This window comes from Hyla sarda, chromosome 5, assembly GCF_029499605.1.
Source record: "Hyla sarda isolate aHylSar1 chromosome 5, aHylSar1.hap1, whole genome shotgun sequence".
Lineage (NCBI taxonomy): Eukaryota > Metazoa > Chordata > Amphibia > Anura > Hylidae > Hyla > Hyla sarda.
Genome location: NC_079193.1, coordinates 115,071,002 through 115,096,119, shown reverse-complemented (window position 1 = coordinate 115,096,119; position 25,118 = coordinate 115,071,002). Strand labels below are relative to the sequence as shown.

The following is a 25,118-nucleotide window of genomic DNA, read 5'->3' as shown; positions in this document are numbered from 1 at the left end:
GTGGATCCTCTGTGCCAGAGAGGGATTGGCGTGGACCGGTTCTAAGTTGCTACTGGTATTCACCAGAGCCCGCCGCAAAGCGGGATGGTCTTGCAGTGGCGGTAGCAACCAGGTCGTATCCACCGGCAACGGCTCAACCTCTCTGACTGCTGAGATAAGCGCGGTACAAGGGAGTAGACAAGAGCAAGGTCGGACGTAGCAGAAGGTCAGGGCAGGCAGCAAGGATCGTAGTCAGGGGCAACGGCAGGAGGTCTGGAACACAGGCTAGGAACACACAAGGAAACGCTTTCACTGGCACAATGGCAACAAGATCCGGCGAGGGAGTGCAGGGGAAGTGAGGTATAGGCCTGCTGCGCCAATCAGTGGCGCAGTGGCCCTTTAAATCGCAGAGACCCAGCGCGCGCGGCCCCGCTCCTTAGGGCGCGCGCGTGCCGGGTCTCTGCGATTTAAAGGGCCACTGCGCCACAGGGACAACACAGACGGGGAACGGGTCAGGTACGGGAGCCGAGATGCGCATGGCGAGCGGGCGCGTCCCGCATCGCGAATCACATCCCGGCTGGGAGCAATATCGCAGCGCACCCGGTCACCAGGTCTGACCGGGGCACTGTGAATAAGAGAACGCTGCGAGCGCTCCGGGGAGGAGCGGGGACCCGGAGTGCTCGGCGTAACAGCTCTGTTTGATTTACTTTGGTATACTTCGGAATATAAATTCTGTACACGGATTTGGCCAGGAGTAAGATAGCTACAAGAGCACTGATAAAATCTATATCAGTTGGCGCCCAATGTGGGGCCTGGGTTTAGGCCTCATGTGTAAGTCGCAATACCCAGATCAGACGGATTGAACAAAGGCAGACACAGACGGAATTTGATAAACTCCAGGCGTAAGGTAGGACATTCTAATACCTAGCCAAAAGTACCCATGTCTCCCCTTTGTTTTATCTTGCTGCTTTAGTCGACTTGCTCGTGACCTACCAGAGACAGACAGGTAAAATTCTTGCCCAGAGCCAATTACCCATGTACCTGTCATAAAAGTAGCTATCTACTGCCCGAGTGTGTATGAAGAGTGAATGAGTGAATAAGCAGGATCCTGTTTGGGAGAGGAGTTGATTGAGTCGGCCTGGGGGAATTGCATTGTTTGGGGTATGATGTCTCTTGGGGGATTTCCAGGGACTCCCAAAAGTTACAGATTCTCGGGACTCTTTCCTTGGTCGCCTTGGAGGATTGAGTTGTTTGGGGTGATCTGATGATCCGAAGAGAGGGTATCAGTGGAGTTTTGGCGCAGGACGCCGATTAAACGGGCTTATGTCCCTTGGGGGAATTGACTTTTTGGGGTAGACTGTCATCTAGGACAGTGTGTCTTAAAATGACATATTTCCAGGGACTCCCCAAAAATAACATATCCTCTGGACCTTGTCCCATTATAACTGATTGTATAAGTGTTATGTTTCGTTTTTAATGTGTCTATGGATTATTGTTAAATTAGCTAATTCAGATGAAGAGGGGGGGGAAAAAACTTCCCTTCTAATACTAGATCTAAAATATTAGTGTTTTAATGATATCTCCTTAAAGTACAGGGGTTAAGAGGGGTTTTAGTTGGCAACAGCTGGAGGCCCACCAGGGAAGGGGGGTGGGGGCTTGTGGGCTATGAGACAGAGGGGGCAATGGAGTTTGCAGATGTAACCTGACCTCACTGATAGAATTGCTGACAGGAAGTGGGGGAAGGGAACTGCCCAGAGTTGTATAGGGGGGAAAAATGAAGTTTTGATAGAAAACATGTGGTGAGTTCAGAATGAAATTAATGAATTATAGATATCAAGGCAGTTGCAAGTTTGAAATATATTGAGTTTGATAGGATAAGGTTTATATATAGCAGGGTAATATACAGTTATATACAACAGTGGGATTCTTGAGAACAATTGTGATTTGACTTAGTTATATTGTAGTCACCTGAATGGATATAGATAGGCAGAAGTTGTTGGCTGAAAGTATGATAAATATTATATAGGATAGTGAGAATTATCATATATTCAATGAAGAGAGCCTTTGTATTAGGGTGGGGGGATGCCATGAATGGAAAATGGAGATTGATTGAGGGGGGGGGGGGGGGGTGAAAATAGAACTGTCTGTATAATGCTATTATTATGGATCTAAGAATCCCTTATGTAATGACACCCTAAAATCACAACCCCAGACATTGTTAAGATTTTACCTTTCTTCCTCCCATGCTCTCTCTCTCTCTCTTTCTGGAGATAGCCATGAGGCTGCTAGTCTCTGCCACATGCTTACTCCGTATGGGGGGCAGCCATGTTACCAACCCCAGAAGAGCTCCTCCCAGAGCAGCCATTTTATCTCACCCAATTAGTTCCCACCTCCACTCCCCGGCAGCCATTTTAGCACACCTGGTCTAGTGAAGAAAGTATGATGAATTAGGAATACATGGAGTATGACCAGTGAATGGTTTCTGGTGAAGCTGTGTATGTACATGTTTATGTCATAATGAACCTATTTGATGATATTTTATTAATTTCTTAATAAGTTTGTTTTTGCAGGAGTGCAAGATAGATGAAAAAAATTGAATTTATAAGGAAATGCAATTAATTGTCTTATTATATAATAGAAGTAACGAGAGAAATGTGGCCAGGGAGAATAAAATAAAACGTAAATTAAAAAGTGATCACTATTTAATTCATGAATATTACCTTAAGCATTTAAAATCAGCTAACGGTTAATTTATTATAAACAATGTTAACATTGAAGGTTATTTTTCCCAATTTTTGAAAGAGCTCTGTATATTTTTATTCTTTTAGATTTTGTTTTTGGTGAGAATGTGGGCCCCATGTGTTGTATGTCTGTATTGTTACTTGTTACATGTGTCTTGTATGTCTCTTGTTGTAAAGTAACGCAGAAATCCAGTGAGACACTGGACGCTCAAAAGTTGTTGAGGAATGACTATACTGAAGGGAGGAAAAAAAGCCAGACTCAAAGGGGTGGTGACCAGTGACAGAGGAGTGGGAGGAGAAAGTCGGGGCTTGTAGGAAGATTGACAGAACAGCCTTGGTCTACTGAAACACAGTCACATTAAATTGAGGTAACTTCATTTTTACTGTTTAAATTTGAATATGTTTATAGTACCTGCATACACAATGTGATATACCTATACATTCCACATTGCATTTAGTTGAATAACATCAATTCTCAGTGGATAACTTTATAATGATATTTAGTGTAATACGAAGATGCTGATTGTCTTAAAGTTATAGGGTAAAAAAATTAAAGAGCCATGATAGGATATCAGAGAATCCATGGTTGATGCTGAGTTATAAATAAAAGCTTGTTCCAAGTAATGTAAAGGTGTAATACATAAGACAGGATATATGGTGACCACACACAGAATGAAATTCTACTGCAATAAACCAGCTCGATCTGAGCTGGTGGTTCAGAGAAGTAGAGTTGAAGGTATTCACTGAGATATGTAAGATATCTAAAAGGTATGACACAATGAATACAAGTACAATTTAACCCCATTTTGGCCTTAAGGACTCAGACAATTTAATTTTTACGTTTTCATTTTTTCCTCCTCGCCTTCTAAAAATCATAACTCATAACTCTTTTATATTTTCATCCACAGACTAGTATGAGGGCTTGTTTTTTGCGCGATCAGTTGTCTTTTGTAATGACATAACTCATTATATCATGTAATGTATGGTGCAACCAAAAAACACAATTTTTGTGGGGAAATTAAAAAGAAAAACGCAATTTTGCTAATTTTGGAAGGTTTCGTTTTCACGCCGTACAATTTACGGTAAAAATGATGTGTGTTCTTTATTCTGAGGGTCAATACGATTAAAATAATACCCATTATTACATACTTTTAAATTATTGTTGTGCTTAAAAAAAATCACAAACTTTTTAACCAAATTAGTACGTTTATAATCCCTTTATTTTGATGACCTCTAACTTTTTTTTTTTTCCGTATAAGCGGCGGTATGAGGGCTTATTTTTTGCGCCATGATCTGTACTTTTTTTTGATACCACATTTGCATATAAAAAACTTTTAATACATTTTTATAATTTTTTTTATAAAATGTATAAAAAAAGTAGCAATTTTGTACTTTTTTTTTTTACGTTCACGCCGTTCACCGTACGGGATCATTAACATTTTATTTTAATAGATCGGACATTTACGCACGCGGTGATACCAAATATGTCTATAAAATTTATTTTTTACGCTTTTGGGGGGTAAAATAGGAAAAAACAGACGTTTTACTTTTTTATTGGGGGAGGGGATTTTTTACTTTTACTTTTTTTTTTTTTTTTTTTTACACTTGAATACCATGATTCAATACCATGATTGCTAATACTGATCTGTTCTATGTATAGGATATAGAACAGATCAGTGTTATCGGCTATCTTCTGTTCTGGTCTGCTCGATCTCAGACCAGAGCAGAAGACGCCAGGAGCCGGAAGGAGGAAGGTGAGGGGACCTCCGTGCGGCGTTCTGAATGATCGATCTGATCGTTCATTTAAATCGCGCACTGCCGCAGATGCCGGGATCTGTATTGATCCTGGCACCTGAGGGGTTAATGGCGGACGCCCGCGAGATCGCGGGCATCGGCCATTGCCGGCGGGTCCCTGGCTGCGATCAGCAGCCGGGATCAGCCGCGCATGACACGGGCATCGCTCCGATGCCCGCAGTTATGCACAGGACGTAAATTTACGTCCTGGTGCGTTAAGTACCACCGCACCAGGACGTACATTTACGTCCTGCGTCCTTAAGGGGTTAAAGGGGTATTCCAGGCAAAAACTTTTTTATATATATATCAACTGGCTCCGGAAAGTTAAACAGATTTGTAAATTACTTCTATAAAAAAATCTTAATCCTTCCAATAGTTATTAGCTTCTGAAGTTTTCTGTCTAACTGCTCAATGATGATGTCACGTCCCGGGAGCTGTGCATGATGGGAAAATATCCCCATAGGAACTGCAAAGCTTCCGGAACGTGAGTCATCATTGAGCAGTTAGACAGAAAACAACAACTCAACTTCAGAAGCTAATAACTATTGGAAGGATTAAGATTTTTTAATAGAAGTCATTTACAAACCTGTTTAACTTTTCGGAGCCAGTTGATCTATATAAAAAAAGTTTTGGCCTGGAATACCCCTTTAACCCCTTAAGGACTGAGCCCTTTTTCACCTTAAGGACTCAGCCATTTTTTGCAATTCTGACCACTGTCACTTTAAACATTAATAACTCTGGAATGCTTTTAGTTATCATTCTGATTCCGAGATAGTTTTTTCGTAACATATTCTACTTTAACATAGTGGTAAAATTTTGTGGTAACTTGCATCCTTTCTTGGTGAAAAATCCCAAAATTTGATGAAAAATTTGAACATTTTGCATTTTTCCAACTTTGAAGCTCTCTGCTTGTAAGGAAAATGGATATTCCAAATAATTTTTTTTTATTCACATATACAATATGTCTAATTTATGTTTGCATCATAAAATTGACGTGTTTTTACTTTTGGAAGACATCAGAGGGCTTCAAAGTTCAGAAGCAATTTTTCAATTTTTCACAAAATTTTGAAACTCGCTTTTTTTCAGGGACCAGTTCAGGTTTGAAGTGGATTTGAAGGGTCTTCATATTAGAAATACCCCATAAAAGACCCCATTATAAAAACTGCACCCCCAAAGTATTCAAAATGACATTCAGTCAGCGTTTTAACCCTTTATGTGTTTCACAGGAATAGCAGCAAAGTGAAGAAGAAAATTCACAATCTTCATTTTTTACACTTGCATGTTTTTGTAGACCCAATTTTTGAATTTTTGCAAGGGGTAAAAAGGAGAAAACTTTTACTTGTATTTGAAACCCAATTTTTCTCGAGTAAGGACATACCTCATATGTCTATGTTAATTGTTCGACGGGCGCAGTAGACGGCTCAGAAGGGAAGGAGTGACAAATGGTTTTTGGGGGCATGTCACATTAGGGAAGCCCCTATGGTGCCAGAACAGCAAAAAAAAAACACATGGCATACCATTTTGGAAACTAGACCCCTCGGGAACATAACAAGGGGTAAAGTAAACCTTAATACCCCACAGGTGATTCACGACTTTTGCATATGTAAAAAAAAAAAAAAAAAATTTCCCTAAAATGCTTGGTTTCCCAAAAGTTTTACATTTTTAAAAAGGGTAATAGCAGAAAAAACAAAAACAAAATTTGAAGCCCAATTTCTCCCGATTCAGAAAACACCCCATATGGGGGTGAAAAATGCTCTGCTGGCGCACCACAGGTCTCAGAAGAGAAGGAGTCACATTTGGCTTTTTGAAAGCAAATTTTGCTCTGGGGGCATGCCGCATTTAGGAAGCCCCTATGGTGCCAGAACAGCAAAAAAAAAAAAAAACACATGGCATACCATTTTGGAAACTAGACCCCTCGGGGAACGTAACAAGGGGTTAAGTGAACCTTAATACCCCACAGGTGTTTCACGACTTTTGCATATGTAAAAAAAAAAAAAAAATTTACCAAAAATGCCTCCTTTCCCAAAAATGTTACATTTTTAAAAAGGGTAAAAGCAGAAAATACCCCCCAAAATTTGTAACACAATTTCTCCCGAGTACGGCGATACCCCATATGTGGCCCCAAACTGTTGCCTTGAAATACGACAGGGCTCCAAAGTGAGAGCACCATGCGCATTTGAGGCCTAAATTAGGGACTTGCATAGGGGTGGACATAGGGGTATTCTACGCCAGTGATTCCCAAACAGGGTGCCTCCAGCTGTTGTAAAACTCCCAGCATGCCTAGACAGTCAGTGGCTATCTGGCAATACTGGGAATAGTTGTTTTGCAACAGCTGGAGGCTCCGTTTTGGAAACAGTGGCGTACCAGACATTTTTCATTTTTATTGGTGAGGGGAGGGGGGCTGTGTAGGGGTATGTGTATATGTAGTGTTTTTTACTTTTTATTTTATTGTGTGTTAGTGTAGTGTAGTGTTTTTAGGGTACAGTCGCACGGGCGGGGGTTCACAGTAGTTTCTCGCTGGCAGTTTGAGCTGCGGCAGAAAATTTGCCGCAGCTCAAACTTGCAGCCAAATACTTACTGTAATCCTCCGCCCATGTGAGTGTACCCTGTACGTTCACATTGGTGGGGGGGGGGGGGGGGGGACATCCAGCTGTTGCAAAACTTCAACTCCCAGCATGTACGGTCTATCAGTGCATGTGGGAGTTGTAGTTTTGCAACCGCTGGAGGCTCCGTTTTGGAAACAGTGGCGTACCAGACGTTTTTCATTTTTATTGGGGAGGGGGGCTGTGTAGAGGTATGTGTATATGTAGTGTTTTGTACTTTTTATTTTATTTTGTGTTAGTGTAGTGTAGTGTTTTTAGGGTACAGTCGCACGGGCGGGGGTTCACAGTAGTTTCTCGCTGGCAGTTTGAGCTGCGGCAGAAAATTTGCCGCACCTCAAACTTGCAGCCGGATACTTACTGTAATCCTCCGCCCATGTGAGTGTACCCTGTACATTCACATTGGGGGGGAGAAACATCCAGCTGTTGCAAAACTACAACTCCCAGCATGTACAGTCTATCAGTGCATGCTGGGAGTTGTAGTTTTGCAACAGCTGGAGGCACACTGGTTGTGAAACACCGAGTTTGATAACAAACTCAGTGTTTTGCAACCAGTGTGCCTTCAGCTGTTGCAAAAGCTACACCCCCCAGCATGTACGGACAGCGGAAGGGCATGTTGGGTCTTGTAGTTATGCAACAGCTGGAGGCATACTACTTTGGCTGGGGATGCTGGGGATTGTAGTTATGCAACAGCTGGAGACACACTGATTTGCTACATAACTCAGTGTGCCTTCAGCTGTTGCAAAACTACAACTCCCAGCAGTCACCGACACCCAACAGGCATGCTGGGAGTTGTAGTTATGCAACCAGCAGATGCACTACTACAACTCCCAGCACTTTAGCTGTTTGTGCAAGCTGGGAGTTGTAGTTACACAACAGCTGAAGGTACACTTTTCCATTGAAAAAATGTGCCTCCAGCTGTTGCAAAAGTATAAGTCCCAGCATGCCCATAAGGGCATGCTGGGAGTTGTGGTGGTCTGCCTCCTGCTGTTGCATAACTACAGCTCCCAGCATGCCCTTTTTGCATGCTGGGAGCTGTTGCTAAGCAACAGCAGGAGGCTGTAACTCACCTCCAACGATCCAGCCGCATCACATCAGTCCCTCGTCATCGCCGCCGCCACTGCTCCTGGGGCCCCGATCCCAACATTGACGCCGGGGATCGGGGTCCCCAGCACCCGGGGTGCACGTCCCGCACCCGCTCACGTCCTCCGGAAGAGGGGCGGAGCGGGTTGCGGGAGTGACACCCGCAGCAGGCGCCCTGATTGGTCGGCCGGGAAACCGGCCGACGAATCAGGGCGATCGTGAGGTGGCACCAGTGCCACCTCACCCCTGCAGACTCTGGCTGTTCGGGGCCGTCGGAGACTGTAATTCCGGGTCACCGGAGACCCGATTGACCTGGAATCTGCCGCAGATCGCTGGACTGAATTGTCCAGCGATCTGCGGCCATCGCCGACATGGGGGGGCATAATGACCCCCCCTGGGCGATATGGCCCGATGCCTGCTGAACGATTTCAGCAGGAATCGGGCACAGGCTCCCCTCCAGCTAGCGGCGGGGGGCCGGGATTTGTCAGGACGTACTCAAACGTCCTGAGTCCTTAAGGACCCGGAAAAGGGGTCGTTTGAGTACGTCCTGCGTCCTTAAGGGGTTAATTACCGCCCACAAGTATGGGCCTAAAGTGTTCTTGAATCCTTGAGCGAACCAATATGTAGTTTGTAATTCAAATGTTCAAAGTCCGAGAGCGGCCAGAGAAAGTGGCCATTGTAAAGATCAGTGTCACGTATGGGCAGGTAAGGAGTGCTTGCTAAGCTCACCCGCGCCTACTTGTCCGCCTATCCTAAATGATAGGCCGGCAACTGGTCGGCAATACCTTCCTAAATAAGTGAGGGGAGTCAAATGTCAACACAATAAAATGCAATCCTGTCAGTTGTCAGGAGCAACAGGGAAACAAGCAACTAACAAAGACAAACTAAACATACACACATTAAGTCAATGTCAGTCAAACCGAGTCTAGCCAGGAGTGGGAAGAGGTGTCGAATCGCTATACAAAAGAGAAGTCAGATAGGAAGCCAGAAGTCAAGTTCCTGGGTATACAAGGGAATAAGGAAATGCTAGCTACTCAGGTAATGACCAGTTTCACAGGCATCTTACCAGTGTCTGATGCCTGGTAATATAGGGAGATGCACATGTGGTAAATAAATAGCTAGCCACTCAGACAGCAGGGCGTAACCCGGCAACCTAGCAACAACACCTTGTCAGCACCTGTTAACCCTGCTGGTGCTGACAATCAGAGCCACAAGAACAGCCCCAGAAGCCAAGGGGACTATATGGTGAAGGAGGCTGCAAGGCTGCAGCGCTCCTGTTCCCCCACAATGATGGTACCAAGTGTACAGGTGGATGGGCAATGTGGAATTTTCTGGTTAGGTCTCTTGCAGGAACCAGCTATGCATGCTGAGAAAGACCAATGGAAGAAGAAATACGTGGTACAGGGCAAAGACGGCATCCGGAGAGAGTTGGTAAGAAAATTTATGTGCCAGCAGTCTTGTACCCCATGGTAACATATATGACCCCAAACACTAAGCAAAGGGGAGCTATGTGTGTAGTTATGTCCGTACATTGGGTGGCCTCAGAATTCAACAATGCAAAAAGAAGGTTAGTACAGACTTCATTATTTACATCTGTTATGACCTAGTTAAAACAATTAAAGGTACCTGCCCAACACACTCCATAATCATCTTACTTGTTTCAGAGAATATGAGTAGACTTCATCTAACTGCCTGGGGTAGGTCAATATTAGTATCTCCTTGTCTGGTTGTACTGATCCCTATTTATAGATACAGTAAAGTATACAATTGAGAACCTTTTGTAAAATTGTACCTAGTTCAGATTCTGTAATTGTCACCCATTTCTTCAAAACCTATGCAGGAAATAAGTGAGGAAAGAGACGATTACATATGATGATCCCGTATAGATGTATCTCTGATAACTGTTAAATCTATGTCTGTACATAACCATGGTTGTTCCAAAGGGAAAGATAATCACAATGGATTGTTAGGAGGTGACGTTGTATGAGGAGAATCAGTAGGTGAACATGTACAAATAGCGTGGTGAAATAAGTATATCAGGGGATGATAATGTTATAAAGAAAAAGAATAATTGGTGTAGCATTATAGAAAGGATAGACCTAGCTAGAGGGATGAGTAAATGGTAACTATGGTAAAGTATGGGATACTTGGGGATATGAAGCTTAGAGTCAAATTTGAAGGGAATTAAACTGGGGAATGCACATTAGTCAACACACCTGCCCATACACACTTCCATTACCGAACATACAAAGGAATTGAAACCACACTTTAGAAATAAACGTGCAGACTCTGCTGGGAGTTTTGATCCCTTTGTGTATATTGATGTTATAGGAGTCCCAAGGGGGGTCCCAGATGAGTTTAGAGCTATAGGTCAAGTAAAAAGCCGGAGTTGAGTCAATGATATCCCAGATTTCCATGAGTAAAATTAATTATACCTATTATAACCAATAAAGATTAATACATTTCTTTGTAAATGATCTTAGAGGTCAGGCCGAACAACTAAGAGTCACATCCGCTATAGCATTCCAAAATGTTACAGCATTAGATATGATGTATGGTGTAAGAGGAAGAAGGGGGGGTATGTAAAATGCTGGGGAGACTTGTTGCACATATATCCCAGCCAATACAGGACCGGTAAAATAACCATACTAATAATTCTAATAATCTTGCTTTGTTGTGTGTTGTGTTTTGGCTTGCCTAATAAAGAAGTGTGAGATGACCGTCGAGAATGCCATGCCAGTGATGACAAATGTGGACTTTGAGATTACAGATGAAGCCTATACCACATTACAGAGCTTCAATGCCATCTATAACACCAGTGACCCATAGGGACAGCATCTGACTCCATATGTGTAAAGTCTGAGGCTAAGGGGGTCCATGGAAAAGCCATGGGTCGTCTAAAGTAGAGTGAAGCGTTCAAGAAAACACATTGGGGCAGATGAGTTTGGATGATGGAAATTAGGGAAAGGAAAAATGGTCATTTTAGGGGGGCCTGTGATAGATGTATATGTGTGTATATGTAAAATGCCCATTTAGGATGAAGACTCCATACTTCTCTGTTACTTGTCCACTCCTCCCAATCTGCTCTCTCCCTCCTCGCCCCCACCATCGTGTAGAGGAATCTGCTGACCACCCATCTCACCCCTCCCATCGTGTGAAGCCTTTTGATCAAACAAGCCCAGGAAAGGCAAAGTAGGGGGGGGGGGGGACTTATGCTAATTACAGAGGTAATATAACCAAGTGAAGGACTGAATAAAGGCAGAGAAGCATTGAAACCGACATGGCTCTGTTTGATTTACTTTGGTATACTTCGGTATATAAATTCTGTATACGGATTTGGCCAGGAGTAAGATAGCTACAAGAGCACTGATAAAATCTATATCAAAACAATAGCATTCTTAATTTCAGAGTCTTCAGGAAAGCCTATAAATCTAATTGCATTGCCTTGATCTGTTTTCCAGATCTTGTAATTTTAACCCCTTAAGGACGCAGCTCATTTTCGCCTTAAGGACGCAGGCCTTTTTTGCAAATCTGACCACTGTCACTTAAAGCATTAATAACTCTGGGATGCTTTTACTTGTCATTCTTATTCCAAGAATGTTTTTTCGTGACATATTCTACTTTATGTTACTGGTAAAATTTTGTCGATACTTGCATCATTTCTTGGTGAAAAATTCCATAATTTGATAAAAAATTTGAAAATGTTGCATTTTTTTACTTTGAAACTGCTTATAAGGAAAATGTAAAAAGCAGGAATTAGGGGGGCTCACACTATATAAAATTTATAAATAGGTTATATATATATATATATATATATATATATATATATATATATATATATATATATCGAGGTGCTGTGTTGCACGTACCCTTCGTGCCAAAACAAATACAATAAAGACAATGTAGGAATACAGACCTCTAGATATAAATACAATGTTAAATAATTAGATTAAATAGCTAGTTGTACTAAAAACAAGTTTATTAACGTAATGGTATATCAATAGATAAGTCCAAGCAGGGCCCTTGCTATAAGCTGCATACAATTAAAACACTCTGTACGTGAATTCATAAAATAAATAAAGAAGGGAAAAAAATGTTTTAAAAAGTTTTTATTTTTTAATTATTATTTTTTTAGTTTTTAAATATTTTTTTATATATATACATCATTCGTTTTATACATTTTATGTCATAGTAACCATCTGATATTCTAATTTATATAAATAGATTCCGCACATTTTATTTTATTTATATTCATTTATGCCATTTTATTATAATGCATTTCCCATTCACTGATTCCGTTATTTATACTCCATACACCCGTACACTACCTCAAATGATCATTATTATTAACTTATTATATCCTATTTATATATATCCATATCCATACTACTAAACAATATATATTTATCTATTATACTATGTTAGATCAACTAGCTAGTTGTATTCAAGTCACTAATGTCAATCTGGTCTGCAGTTTGAGTCTCTCCAGGTGAAAAATCCGGTCCACAATTTATCTGAAACACTAATTAACCTCACCATTTTATGGACTATATAAGACCAATACCCACATGGGGTAACCACTATATCATTGTACTGCTACTGAGGAAGGGGACACCCCGAAATGCATCTAGCATTGGTATATGACCCAGCAACACAGACCACCCAACAGAAGAACTACATCCTAGAACCTACATCTACCATTCTCAACTGCTGGAACCCCCCAGTTTGAGGCCCACCGCCCAGACGTGCGCCTACCAGCGCTTGATACACGAGGACGTCGCTCCCACTCACCGCCGGACCGCTGCAAGCCTTCCACCGTGGTTAATGGCCGGACGCAGATTTGTGCCACTCCGGACACAGTAAGACCTTCATACGGACATCTATACCATCCCAGGCAGGCCGCCTAGCCGTGCCAGTCCACAGAAGCGAAGTCTGCCCTGACACTTTCACTTTCCAGAGATCTTCACACAGCAGTGCGGTGAGTGGAGCAGAGCACCAAACCTTATTACAAAATTTGTTACAAAACAACTGCAAATCTGTTACTAACTATATATAACGATACTGGATATAACTATACCTTGTTGAACCACACCTATTGGATTAACAATACCTTGTTGAATTTACACAGGACTGTGGGTGGCTGTAACTGCTGATATCTATCCATTCATTCATTTATTAATTATATGTATTCACGTACAGAGTGTTTTAATTGTATGCAGTCCATAGCAAGGGCCCTGCTTGGACTTATCTATTGATATACCATTACGTTAATAATCTTGTTTTTAGTACAACTAGCTATTTAATCTAATTATTTAACATTATATTTATATCTAGAGGTCTGTATTCCTACATTGTCTTTATTATAAGGAAAATGGACATCCCAAATAAATTATATATTGATTCACATATACAATATGTCTACTTTATGTTTGCATCATAAAGTTGACATGTTTTTACTTTTGGAAGACATCAGAGGGCTTCAAAGTATAGCAGCAATTTTCCAATTTTTCACAACATTTTCAAAATCAGAATTTTTCAGGGACCAGTTCAGTTTTGAAGTGGATTTGAGGGGCCTTCATATTAGAAATACCCCACAAATGACCCCATTATAAAAACTGCACCCCCTCAAAGTATTCAAAATGACATTCAGTAAGTGTGTTAACCCTTTAGGTGTTTCACAGGAATGGCAGCAAAGTGAAGGAGAAAATTAAAAATATTAATTTTTTACACTCGCATGTTCTTGTAGACCCAGTTTTTGAATTTTTACAAGGGCTAAAAGGAGAAAAATCTTCCTAAAATTTGTAACCCAATTTCTCTCGAGTAAGGAAATATCTCATATGTGGATGGGAAATGAACATTTAGGCACGCCCGGTGAAAATGGACAGCCCAGAATGACTAACCCTCCCCACCGGACGGTCCCTGCAGCATAGATGGCCCGGACCAGCTCACCCTTCCTTCCCACCGAGGGGAGGTGAGTAGAAAACAAAAGGGGGGATCTGGATGATGACAAAGGCCGCAGTGGTCTTCAACCTGCGGACCTCCAGAGGTTTCAAAACGACAACTCCCAGTAAGCCCGGACAGCCGATGGCTGTACGAGCATGCTGGGAGTTGTAGTTTTGCAACTTCTGGATGTCCGCAGGTTGAAGACCACTGAGAAGGGATTTGACATGCAGAGAGTTCACTCGATTATAAGCAGAGGGGGGCTTTTTCAGCACTCGAGTATATACGGTACTCCGGTGGGAAACTTTAAAAAAAAATTTTTTTTAATTAAGTGATGCCAGAAAGTTAAACAGATTTGTAAATTACTTCTATTAAAAAATCTTTACCCTTCCAGTACATTTTAGCAGCTGTAATGTAAAAAGGAAATTCTTTTCTTTTTTGTGTTGTCCACAATTCTCTCTGCTGACACCTCTGTCCGTGACAGGAACTGTCCAGAGCAGCATAGGTTTGTTATGGTAATTTTCTCCTGCTTTGGACAGTTCCTGATAAGGGGCATCAGGTGTCAGCAGAGAACACTGTGGACAAGACAAAAAATAAATTAAAAAAGAAAATAATTTCCTCTGTAGCATACAGCCGCTAAAAAGTACTGTAAGGGTAAAGATTTTTTAACAGAAGTAATTAACAAATCTGTTTAACTTTCTGGCACCAACTGATTTAAAAAAATATGTTTTCCACCGGAGTACCCCTTTAAAGTGACAGTGGTCAAAAACAGTGTGCAAAAACTGCTCGGGTCCTCAAGGTGAAAATGGGCTCTGTCCTTAAGGGGTTAAAGGGGTACTCTGCCCCTAGACATCACGGTGGTCCTACTGCTGGGATCTCTGTGCAGCACCTGGCATTCTTAACAGTATGTATAGAAGGCAGGGTTCCAGCGGCAAAAGATGTGATGCCAGGCATCCTCCATTTATGTTTATGTAGGTCAATGCAATTACAAAGATATCTAATATGTGTAGGTTTTTATTTTATTTTCCTTATCTATAACGTAATTTGTTTAGAATTGCACTATTATGACTAGAGCTGAGCGAACTTACAGTAATTTGGATTACAGTGAACCTCGCAGCTTGGCTCTAGTTGCCTGGAAATGTCCGGGATGACAGTCTTAGGTCTCCTAGGACTGTATCCACATTTTCCAGGCAACCAGAGCACTTGGAAAGCTGAACTAATTCATGCAGACTAAAGTAATCAATGGCCGAGCCACGAGGCTGACTACGAGCCAATTTACTGTAATTTCGCACTAACTCTAAGGCTGGGTTCACACCATGTTTTGTACTTACGGTTCCCGTATACGGCTGGGAGGAGGGGTCGGGGCTTAATCACGGCGCCCGCACTCAGCCGTATAGGGGAACCGTATTTAATGCATGTCTTTAAGCCGAGAGTGAACCGCAGCCTCCGGTCGGCTGCGTTTTCGGCCGTATGCGGTTTCCCGACGGCAGGCAAAAACGTGGTCGACCAAGCCTAATTCTGACGCCAATAAAAATAATTTTTATTTTTCTGTCCGAAATGGTATGAGGGCTCATTTTTGCACTATGACCTATATTTTTTTTATCAGTACCTTTTTTGTTTAGATGGGACTTTTTGATCACTTTTTATAATTTTTTTCTGATATATGATGTGAGCACAAATCTGGACTTCTTGTTTTTTATTTATTTATTTATTTATTTTTAAATTTATGTCCTTCACCATGCAGGATCATAAATGTTATATTTTAATAGTGTGGACAATTGGACATGAGGTGATTCTGACTGCCCATATATATATATATATATATATATATATATATATATATATTACTTATATATTTATATGCCATTTCTAATGCTGAAAAAAGATATTTGTTACCTACTCTTAAACTATACACCACGTTACTGATGTAATGTACCTGAACTTGCTATCTGCTCGTGACTAAGATGGAAACCTTGGCATGACGCCATGATGAGATGTTAGAAGACAAAACATTTGAGGAAGATAAAGATTGTATAAAAGGACAAGGATCCAGAATTTTCCAGTATGAGAGGGAGAGGGCCAAGAACTTTGGCCAAGAAAGAAATAAAATACTAAATATGCTAATATATACAGATAAAGTTCAAATGACCAATTAAAATGTAACATGATGATTTTGACGTCATAACTAAACCTCCCTTTTTTGGCAAATTTAAAAACAATGTACTTCCATGTTATTAAACAGAAACTCTTTGAGAACTCTCTGGGAACATTTTCTGAGTTTCCTGCTGAGGAAAGAGTTTTAATACCAACATGGGAGAAGGTCATGTGGTCTGATGAGACAAAAATAGAGCTTTTTGGGCTAAACTCCACTTGGCGTGTTTGGAGGAAGAAGAAGGTTGAATACAACCCTAAGAACACCATCCCAACCGTGAAGCATGGAAGTGGAAACATCATTCTTTGGGGCTGCTTTTTTGCAAAGGGGACAGCGAGTTATTTTAAAAAAAAATAATAAATGTGATTTTCTGGATTTTTTTAAATTTAGATTCGATCTCTCACAGTTGAAGAGTACTATGATAAAAATTACAGACCTCTACAAGTTTGAAAGTAGGAAAACCTGCATAATCAGCAGTGTATAAAATACTTGTTCTCCCCAATGTATTTAGAATCAATACCTTTTAAGTTTCAGTACAGCTCCCATTGAAATCAATAGTAGTTCTTTATGGAGTAAGCCTTTAAAGCACTTCTGGCAATGGTTTGGGGGCAACCAGATTTATATGGAAAATACAGAATACCACCCTTCATAAAAATATATTATTTTAAAAAATTCCCCTAAAAACCAAGAAATGCAAAACAGGAACCTATCAAACACACCTTGCTATCTATTTCACTGCTTCCAAGTGCAGACTGTATTACATAAAGTAGAGCATCAGTCAGTCCATCACACTCTCTCATTCTTCTGCGTGCTTCCTCTCCAGCAGAGCTCACATTCCTGCATAAAATAAAGACATAAAAATAACAGAATGTGTCTAAATGTGACTAAACAACATTTATTGTTAAAATGAGTTGTTAAGAATTACTGTCATGGACATTTGTATTCTTTTAACCTTTGATTGATTTCTAAATATAGCTGGTTACAATGGAGTCTGTCTACAACAATGAGTTGGATCAGGCAGTGAGCTGGTAAGTCTCCTGTACTGTGCACATCCCCTAGCTATATCTAGAGATCAGTCTATCAGACAGTTTTTGACAATAATGCTTCAACCAGGTTTTCTTTCTTAAAATGGGCTTACGTTTCCACATACCACATGTCTACATTTTTCACCTTTTCACCTAATTTTTTTTTTGTTGCAGCGGAAAATGATCTCACACTTATACTATGTTAATGGGATACTTGAAAATCTCATCGCATTTTTAATAATATAATTTTAATAATTGGAACATTGTGATTTGCTGTTTTCCTTCCTATTGAAACAAATTGATTGAAAGCATTTTTCATAAAGGCAACAGGCTTGCTTGTATGTTTTCAGGTTATATCACTTACACCATATTTTCCATGTTTTTGTCACTTTTGCACCAAAAAATCTGGTGCATTGCTAGACTGCCTAGTCACGGTTTTTACTTTCTAAAATGTCTTTTTGAATATGTACAGTATTCTGGTCCTTGTTTTGGTCGTATTTTTCGTCAGTATTTTTACCATAACTGCGGCCAGCTTCAATACAGAATATCTGAGCGTAATTCCATTTTGAAATTCCGCTTGGAAATTACTGTGCAGCAGAGTCCCATTCCTGCACTGGGATTCCACTGCACAGTGCCCACTAAACTGCTGAGTTTTTGAGGCAATCTTTCCCCTCGAAAAATTTTGCCACAACATTGAACTCATTCAATGTTCTGGCGGATCTCTGCACCCCAGACATAGGTGTCCATGGGGACAGCAATGTCTGCGCAGTTCTAGCGCTGACTTATGCAGTCAGTGCTGGTCGGCACTGTCTGCACTCTGAATCTCCGGACGGATATTGTCTGGCCAGAGATTCCGTAGTGTGAAGCCAGCCTAAGAGTGGAACTGACACAGAGCATAATAAGAAAAATAACATTTATTTATATAGTGCCAACATATTCTGCAGCACTTCTGGGGGTACACAGACAATCAAACCTTTCAGAAATGCACAATAAGGAGGAGAGTTTGGTAAGGTGGTGTATATGTACAATTTTATTTAATTTGTGTAGTGGTAATGTAGACATGCACCTTATTTATTAACTGGTTGCATGGCATGTGATAAATATGGTGCACATTATTAAGTACACTATTTTTTTTCTATGCATTATTGTTTTTTTTCTATGCAACTTTTTCTGTGGCTATGTTGACTGGTTACATTTATGTGTCTAATAGATTTTGCTTAAGATTCTTAACTATTTTTTTTTACCAGAACAGTATTAAAATTTTGACAAATACAAATAAAACATGTATATTAAAAATAAAAAAATCATGTTTTACCATCATACACATATAGAAATGCAGGCAAGTAGTACATTTTGAAAATGCCACCCAGCAATCATGGGTGACCTCAAGCAATTTTGTAACAAAGCGTAACATCTTGTTATGTAGTCTGATGCACATAAAAGACATGTAGAGTTCATGCATACCACTAAGGGCTCGTTCACACTGCCAACATGCTACGCTAATGGGAGCTCCGTAGGACAGTCTGAAGGAAGGACAGTGTTGAGCGGAGAAATAAAATACTGCAAGTCCTATTTTTTTTTCTCTGCTCAACTCCTGTAAAAACCTGGACAGTGGACACCCAACGGACCCCATTCAAGACAATGAGATACATCGGGAACTAGCATTGTCAGTTGTGCTCAGACCAAAGAGTCAAATGCACTCTGAACGGGAAAATGTCCTCGCTAAATTACTCCACATAAATAGGTGTGAAATTTAGACTTAGGAATGTACTCCAGTACTGTCAGGCTGTTCCATGTACTAGTGCAATGAGATAGAGCCCACATTGCTAATATGCAAATTAGCTATTTCGTGCAATGGAGCCAGCTCTCCAAGCTCATTTGCATATTAGCAACAGTTCATCTCTAACGGGACCACTGACCGTGGTGAGTATAACATTGTTTTACTAATTTTCACAAAGTTTATACAAGAAGCACGGCACTGCTGTCTGTGGAGTAGACTCAATGTAGTGTATCTGGATTGTTATGTGAAGGTGGTGGTGCTCTGGTCAACAGGAGATAGAAAACTTCTTATACATACAGCAAGATAAAAGATGGACCGGCAGACTTACCACTTTTTCTTTCTTCTTTATTGCGTTAGCAGTACAATAGCATACTCACTGATGCGGGGTGCAGGGATGTACAGTGGGGGGACAAACAGGCAACAGATTCCGTTTCGCACGGTTCCTCCGCACGGTGAACCGTGCAAAACGGAATCTGTTGCCTGTTTGTCCCCCCACTGTACATCCCTGCACCCCGCATCAGTGAGTATGCTATTGTACTGCTAACGCAATAAAGAAGAAAGAAAAAGTGGTGATTCTGCCGGTCCATCTTTTATCTTGCTGTATGTGTTACTAATTTTCACCCCCACTGTAACCCTGTACAGTATATGGGGGTTAATGCAGGTCAACAAGCTGTCAGGTTCCCTTTAACCCCTAACCCAAATTGCAAACCCATGCCTTAAATAACGACATGAAAACAGTTTAACTTTTAAATGAGCACTGTCAGATACAAAGACTTTGGATATGTTGTAAAGCATGCAAATCCAATAGGTTTTACAATTGCTTTCATTAGAAAATTTTCAGTATTTCATACTGAAAAAGCCAGTTAAGCTGCCCCCCTGTCATTACCACCTATGTCATGGACATACTTCCTTGATTGACAGCTGTGAGAGCAGGGCTCAGAGCTGGAGGAAAAATCCTCCCACTGTCAGCTTGTGTCCAGCTACTGTCAGTGAGGACAAGCTGGGAGTTGTAGTTTTGCTAATGCTGGGGGAGATGTGAGCAGACAGCATACTGAGGGAGGGGGCGGAGACCTGCACAGTGAGGCCACGCCCCATCCCTTTGAGAGAAATTCAGAATAGTGAGCTAAACTAAAAGAGAAATAAAAAAATAAATAAAGGTGCTAGACACATAAAAATTTGATGTATAATATGTAGAGAATGGGGTGGTCTGGCACTAACAAGACTAGGGTAAGTGGAAACAGCCGATGGAGAGTTACAGCAGGACAATCCAGGCATAGTGTGAAACAGTCTGTCCCGACCATGCTCCCCACCTCCACCTGAGCACATACTCTGCGTCATCTTAACGCTTGAATAAAGCAGAGTTGGATGGTGAGTGCTGTCTTGTCCTCTGTTTCTACATAAAAATTTGATGTACATGGTCAGGATTAGGTACTCAGTGATATATTTAAAACAATGTTTTTTTGTTTGATCTGACGCGTACGCTTTAATGATTGGGGGTCAGCCACGGCTTTTTTTCATAAATACGTTTATAAACAAGATACAAGAATTGCAGTCAGTGATGTCCAAGGTGGTATGACCCACCAACTCAAGTGGACAAGTCAGCCATTGGACCCACTGTTAGTGCAAAAGTACTCAACCACTGCCAAGAAGGAGCCAATAGATCTCTACACCTGGCTCCGACTCCCATCCAGTAGAAAAATGTCTTACCCTGTCCTTCAGGCCAGACATTATTATGTGCAGGCTGATATTAGACAAATGCATCCTTTCAGATCTCCTTCCTGCTGGTGGTACCGTATAACCACTCTTGTTTTCAATTGTACAATGCAAGACATATGGGCATTAACGTTAAGGCAAGCCCTCTCAACAGCCCCCTGATCCCGGGCCCCTTGCCAAATTACGCGTAGGGCTATGTCTGAACACACAACTATGAGCTCTGGAAAATGTTTCAAATCAGAGCGCATCATAATGCTCCAGTGATGAGATCTGCTATGCGCAAATGGCAAAGGTCTTTGCCACCTGTAAGAATGCCCAAACAATGGGGATGTGAACCTGACGACCAATTTCAACCACGCAGGAAGGAACTGTGACCACTAAAGCCCACGGATTCCTTTACTGCAGCTCTCGTTTTCAATGAAGCCCAGGTTTCTTACTCCAGGACAAAATTTGTCCCTCTGTGCCATCTTGAAAATGTACAAATGCCCCAGTGTTTACACCACCAGCCTTGCAAAATGTAGAAAAAGCAAGAATTAGACATCCAGCAATAAACCAGGAGGAACATATTGCTCATAACAAGCAGAAAGCCAGTGCCCAATCTGTTGGACATCAGCTTCTGGCAAACCCACTCTCCGGCTTCCCTAGCATAGGCTATACAGAAGAAATAGGTTCCTAACTCACAAGGTTCAATCCTAGGTATCTCAAGCATCAACAGAAATTCTCCAAAAACTGAAACTGATTTAGTAGGGACAGATCTTTGTGAATAAGGAAATTAGACCCAGCAGGACGTGTCACAGCAAAAAATAAAACAATCCCAACTGGGCAACCCCCCCCCCCCCCCCCTCCCAGCAACAAAGTAAAGGGGAATCCAGGAACCCCTACCCGCCTGATCAGTTTTTAAGCCTTAAAGGGGTAATCCACCATAAGTTGATTTTAGTACGTACCTGGCAGACAGTAATGGACATGCTTAGGAAGGATCTGCGCTTGTCTTGGGGCTAACTGGCTATGTTTTGAGTCCACCATAACACTGTGGCTAGCTTTTTGTGAACTGGTATTTACTTTTTGAGTTTTTCTTTTTTGCTTACAAATCCCATAATTCCATTTTCCTCCCCCCCCCCCCCACACATCAGCCACCCTACACATTTAAACATTAATGAGCTTCATCCATTCAAAAGACCTGTGGTTTTCAATCAGGGTGCCTACAGCTGTAGCATTAGTTGCAGACTGATCTCTCTCCCACCAAGCGATCCCTCCACCCACTGAAGCAGACAGGCTGTCATCAGCTGACTAGTGAGGTCAAGTCTCGGCCGCATTGCAACCTGGGAAGAATCTGAGACAACAGTCATTTTGTATGCTGTTAAAAATAAATATTGGGGTGAAAATCACAGAAGAATTGTGAGAAAACTGTTACACACGTTCAGACATTAAAATAATTACCTGCATTTCTTGCTGCACTAAGAAGCATACAACATTTTTATAATTTTCCTCTCCAGTTGCTCAGAAGCAAAGGGGTTGATGTATTATCTGTTAGAATGTACTTGTCACTCATTTACAAGTTGTATACTTTCTAATTTACAGTAGAGGGTAATTTTTTTTTTTTTTATAATGCACAGCTTGGCAGCTGCAGAACCTCTTTATCAATAGCAGGGTGGTACTGCTTGTCCAGAAATAGCATTATGCCATACACACATTTGTAGCATTTACACCATGTATTCGTGCATAGCATTTATGTCAGTCATATGTTCATAGCATGCAGGTGTTTATAGCATACTATGAATACTTTTATAGCATTAATTTAATGCATACAATCATAGCTTTATACCATGTGCACATTCATAGCAGGCATGTTGATCGCTTTTATACTGTTCTTATGTTCATAGAATTTATACAGTGCATACATTAATAACATTTATTCAATGTATATATTCATAGCATTTATACCATGCATACGTCATAGCTTTATACCATGCATATCTTCATATGATACCATGCATTAGTTCATAAGTTATACCATGCATACCTTCATAACATTCAGACCGTACATATGTTTATAGCACTTATGCCATGCATTGCATTTATACCATGCAAACATTTATAGCTTTATATCATGTGTATGTTTTATAGCATCTATACCGTGCATGCATTCATATCAGGCATATGTTCATACCTTTTATACCCTGATTACGGGCATAGCATTCATATCATGCAAACTTTTTAGCTTTTATCCAATTCATAGAATTTTTTGCTGTGCACACATTTATAGCTTCATACCATGTGTATGTTTATGCTGTGCATACATTTATAGCACTTATTTATATATAAGTTCATAGTGTTTATATCATGCATACATTTATATCTTTATAGCATGCATAGCATACTGTGCGTTCGCTCGTAGCAGTTATACAGGACGTACGTTCATAGCATTATACCGTGCATACTGTAATGTCCGTTTATTTGTTTTTGTATTTTTCTGTTTACGTGTGTATTCATACACTAGGATGTTCTGAGCAGTTTGCTATTCTCCCTGGACAGGGAATAGTTAATGCTCTGAACCAATGAGAACTCGGTGGGTCTATTTAAACCAGAGTTGTCCTGCACTCTGGGGCTGGTTATTTGTGCAATATATTTCCATGTCTGCTTGAGCATGCACCTTGTATTTATCTTGTGAAATCATCCGAGTTTTAGCCAGGGTTAAATAGTCTTGTTTATTGCCGATTTTAGTCTGTGTTACTTCTGTTGGTTTTTAGGATTATGTATGTCCTTTTTGTTTTGTCTATGTTCACACTGTATGAGTCTGGCTTGTTACCTGTGCTCTGGATGTTATAATTCCTTTTTTGTATCCTGGAGTCTATACAGACTCAACCGGTTCTGGTCTAGTTGTTAGGATTTGGCAGGCTGGAGGTGGATCCTCTGTGTCAGAGAGGGATTGGCGTGGACCGTACCGGTGGACCGGTTCTAAGTTGCTACTGGTATTCACCAGAGCCCGCTGCAAAGCGGGATGGTCTTGCTGCGGCGATAGCAACCAGGTCGTGTCCACCAGTAACGGCTCAACCTCACTGACTGCTGAGAGTGGCGTGGGACAGGAGGACTAGACAGAGGCGAGGTCAGACGTAGCAGAAGGTCAAGGCAGGCGGCAAGGTACGTAGTCAAGGACAACGGCAGAAGGTCTGGTAACACTGGCAAGGCAAACACAGAAAACGCTTTCACTGGCACTGAGGCAACAAGATCCGGCAATGCTGGGAAGGGGAAGTGAGGTAATATAGGCATGGAGCAGATGGGAGCAATTACACTGATTGGGCCAGGCACCAATTAGTGGTGCACTGGCCCTTTAAATCTTAGAGAGCCGGCGCGCGCGCGCCCTAGAAAGCGGAGCCGCGCGCGCCAGGACGTGACAGCCGGGGAACGGGACAGGTAAGTAGATTGGGATGCGACCCGCGAGCGGGCGTGTCCCGCTATGCGGATCGCATCCCCGCCGGCAGTGTCAGTGCAGCGCTCCCGGTCAGCGGGTCTGACCGGGGCGCTGCAGAGAGGAGAACGCCGCGAGCGCTCCGGGGAGGAGCAGGGATCGGGAACGCTTGGCGTAACACTAGTGTTTCATATTTCTGTTCCTACTAGGTCAGTATCCTGATTACACAGTGGATTGTGCCCGCTGGCTAGTAGTCTATTTGGCTTTATTATGTTGTCCACTTCATTTGTGGAGTGGGTGTCCAGTTTGTTTCTGTTCTGTGTCCAGTGTGAACAATGTTCTATGTTCCTGATCAGTTTAGTGTTTTTGCGTTCAGTTCTTCCGTCCATCCACTGCATCTCTTTGTTGCATACCTAGTCTTGTTCATTTTATCATGTCTGCCATTTATCTGGATTCTGGTTCATGAACTGTTTGTTAATGCACTATATTCTGCCCTGTTTGTGAATTACTATTCTGTCTGGTATATCTGGTTGTCTGGTAGTTTTCCCGTTCTGTTTCTGGCCTGTGACCGACTATGTTTATTATTTGTTTTTACGCCCACTGCACTTTAGCGCAGGGTGGGATCGGCTCCAAGTTGTCGATCCACCGTTTAGGGTGGATGGGCAAGTAGGCAGGGATAGTGTTACTAGGGACAGCATAGGGCTCACTCTCCCTGTCCACCCAGTCTGTCATGACACATACGTTCATAGCATTCATACTGTGCATAAATTTATAGTACTTATTCAGTGCATTCATGCACTGTATTTATTCCATGCCTACATGCATAGCTTTAAACCATGCACATGTTTGTAGTACTCATACCGTGCACACATTCTATAGTTATAAACAAAAAAGGGGATGTGCAG

At 41.5% G+C, this 25,118-nt stretch overlaps 1 protein-coding gene across 6 annotated transcripts in view; it reads right to left on the bottom strand.

The window, feature by feature from the left end:
• CTNND2 (catenin delta 2) overlaps positions 1 to 25,118 on the bottom strand; it is a 913,533-nt gene that overhangs the window by 309,230 nt on the left and 579,185 nt on the right. For all 6 annotated transcript variants that reach the window (XM_056520133.1, XM_056520132.1, XM_056520127.1 and 3 more), the window contains one exon: positions 17,009 to 17,126. In XM_056520133.1, coding sequence (XP_056376108.1) covers positions 17,009 to 17,126 — 118 coding nt within the window. The remainder of the gene's footprint in view (positions 1 to 17,008; positions 17,127 to 25,118) is intronic.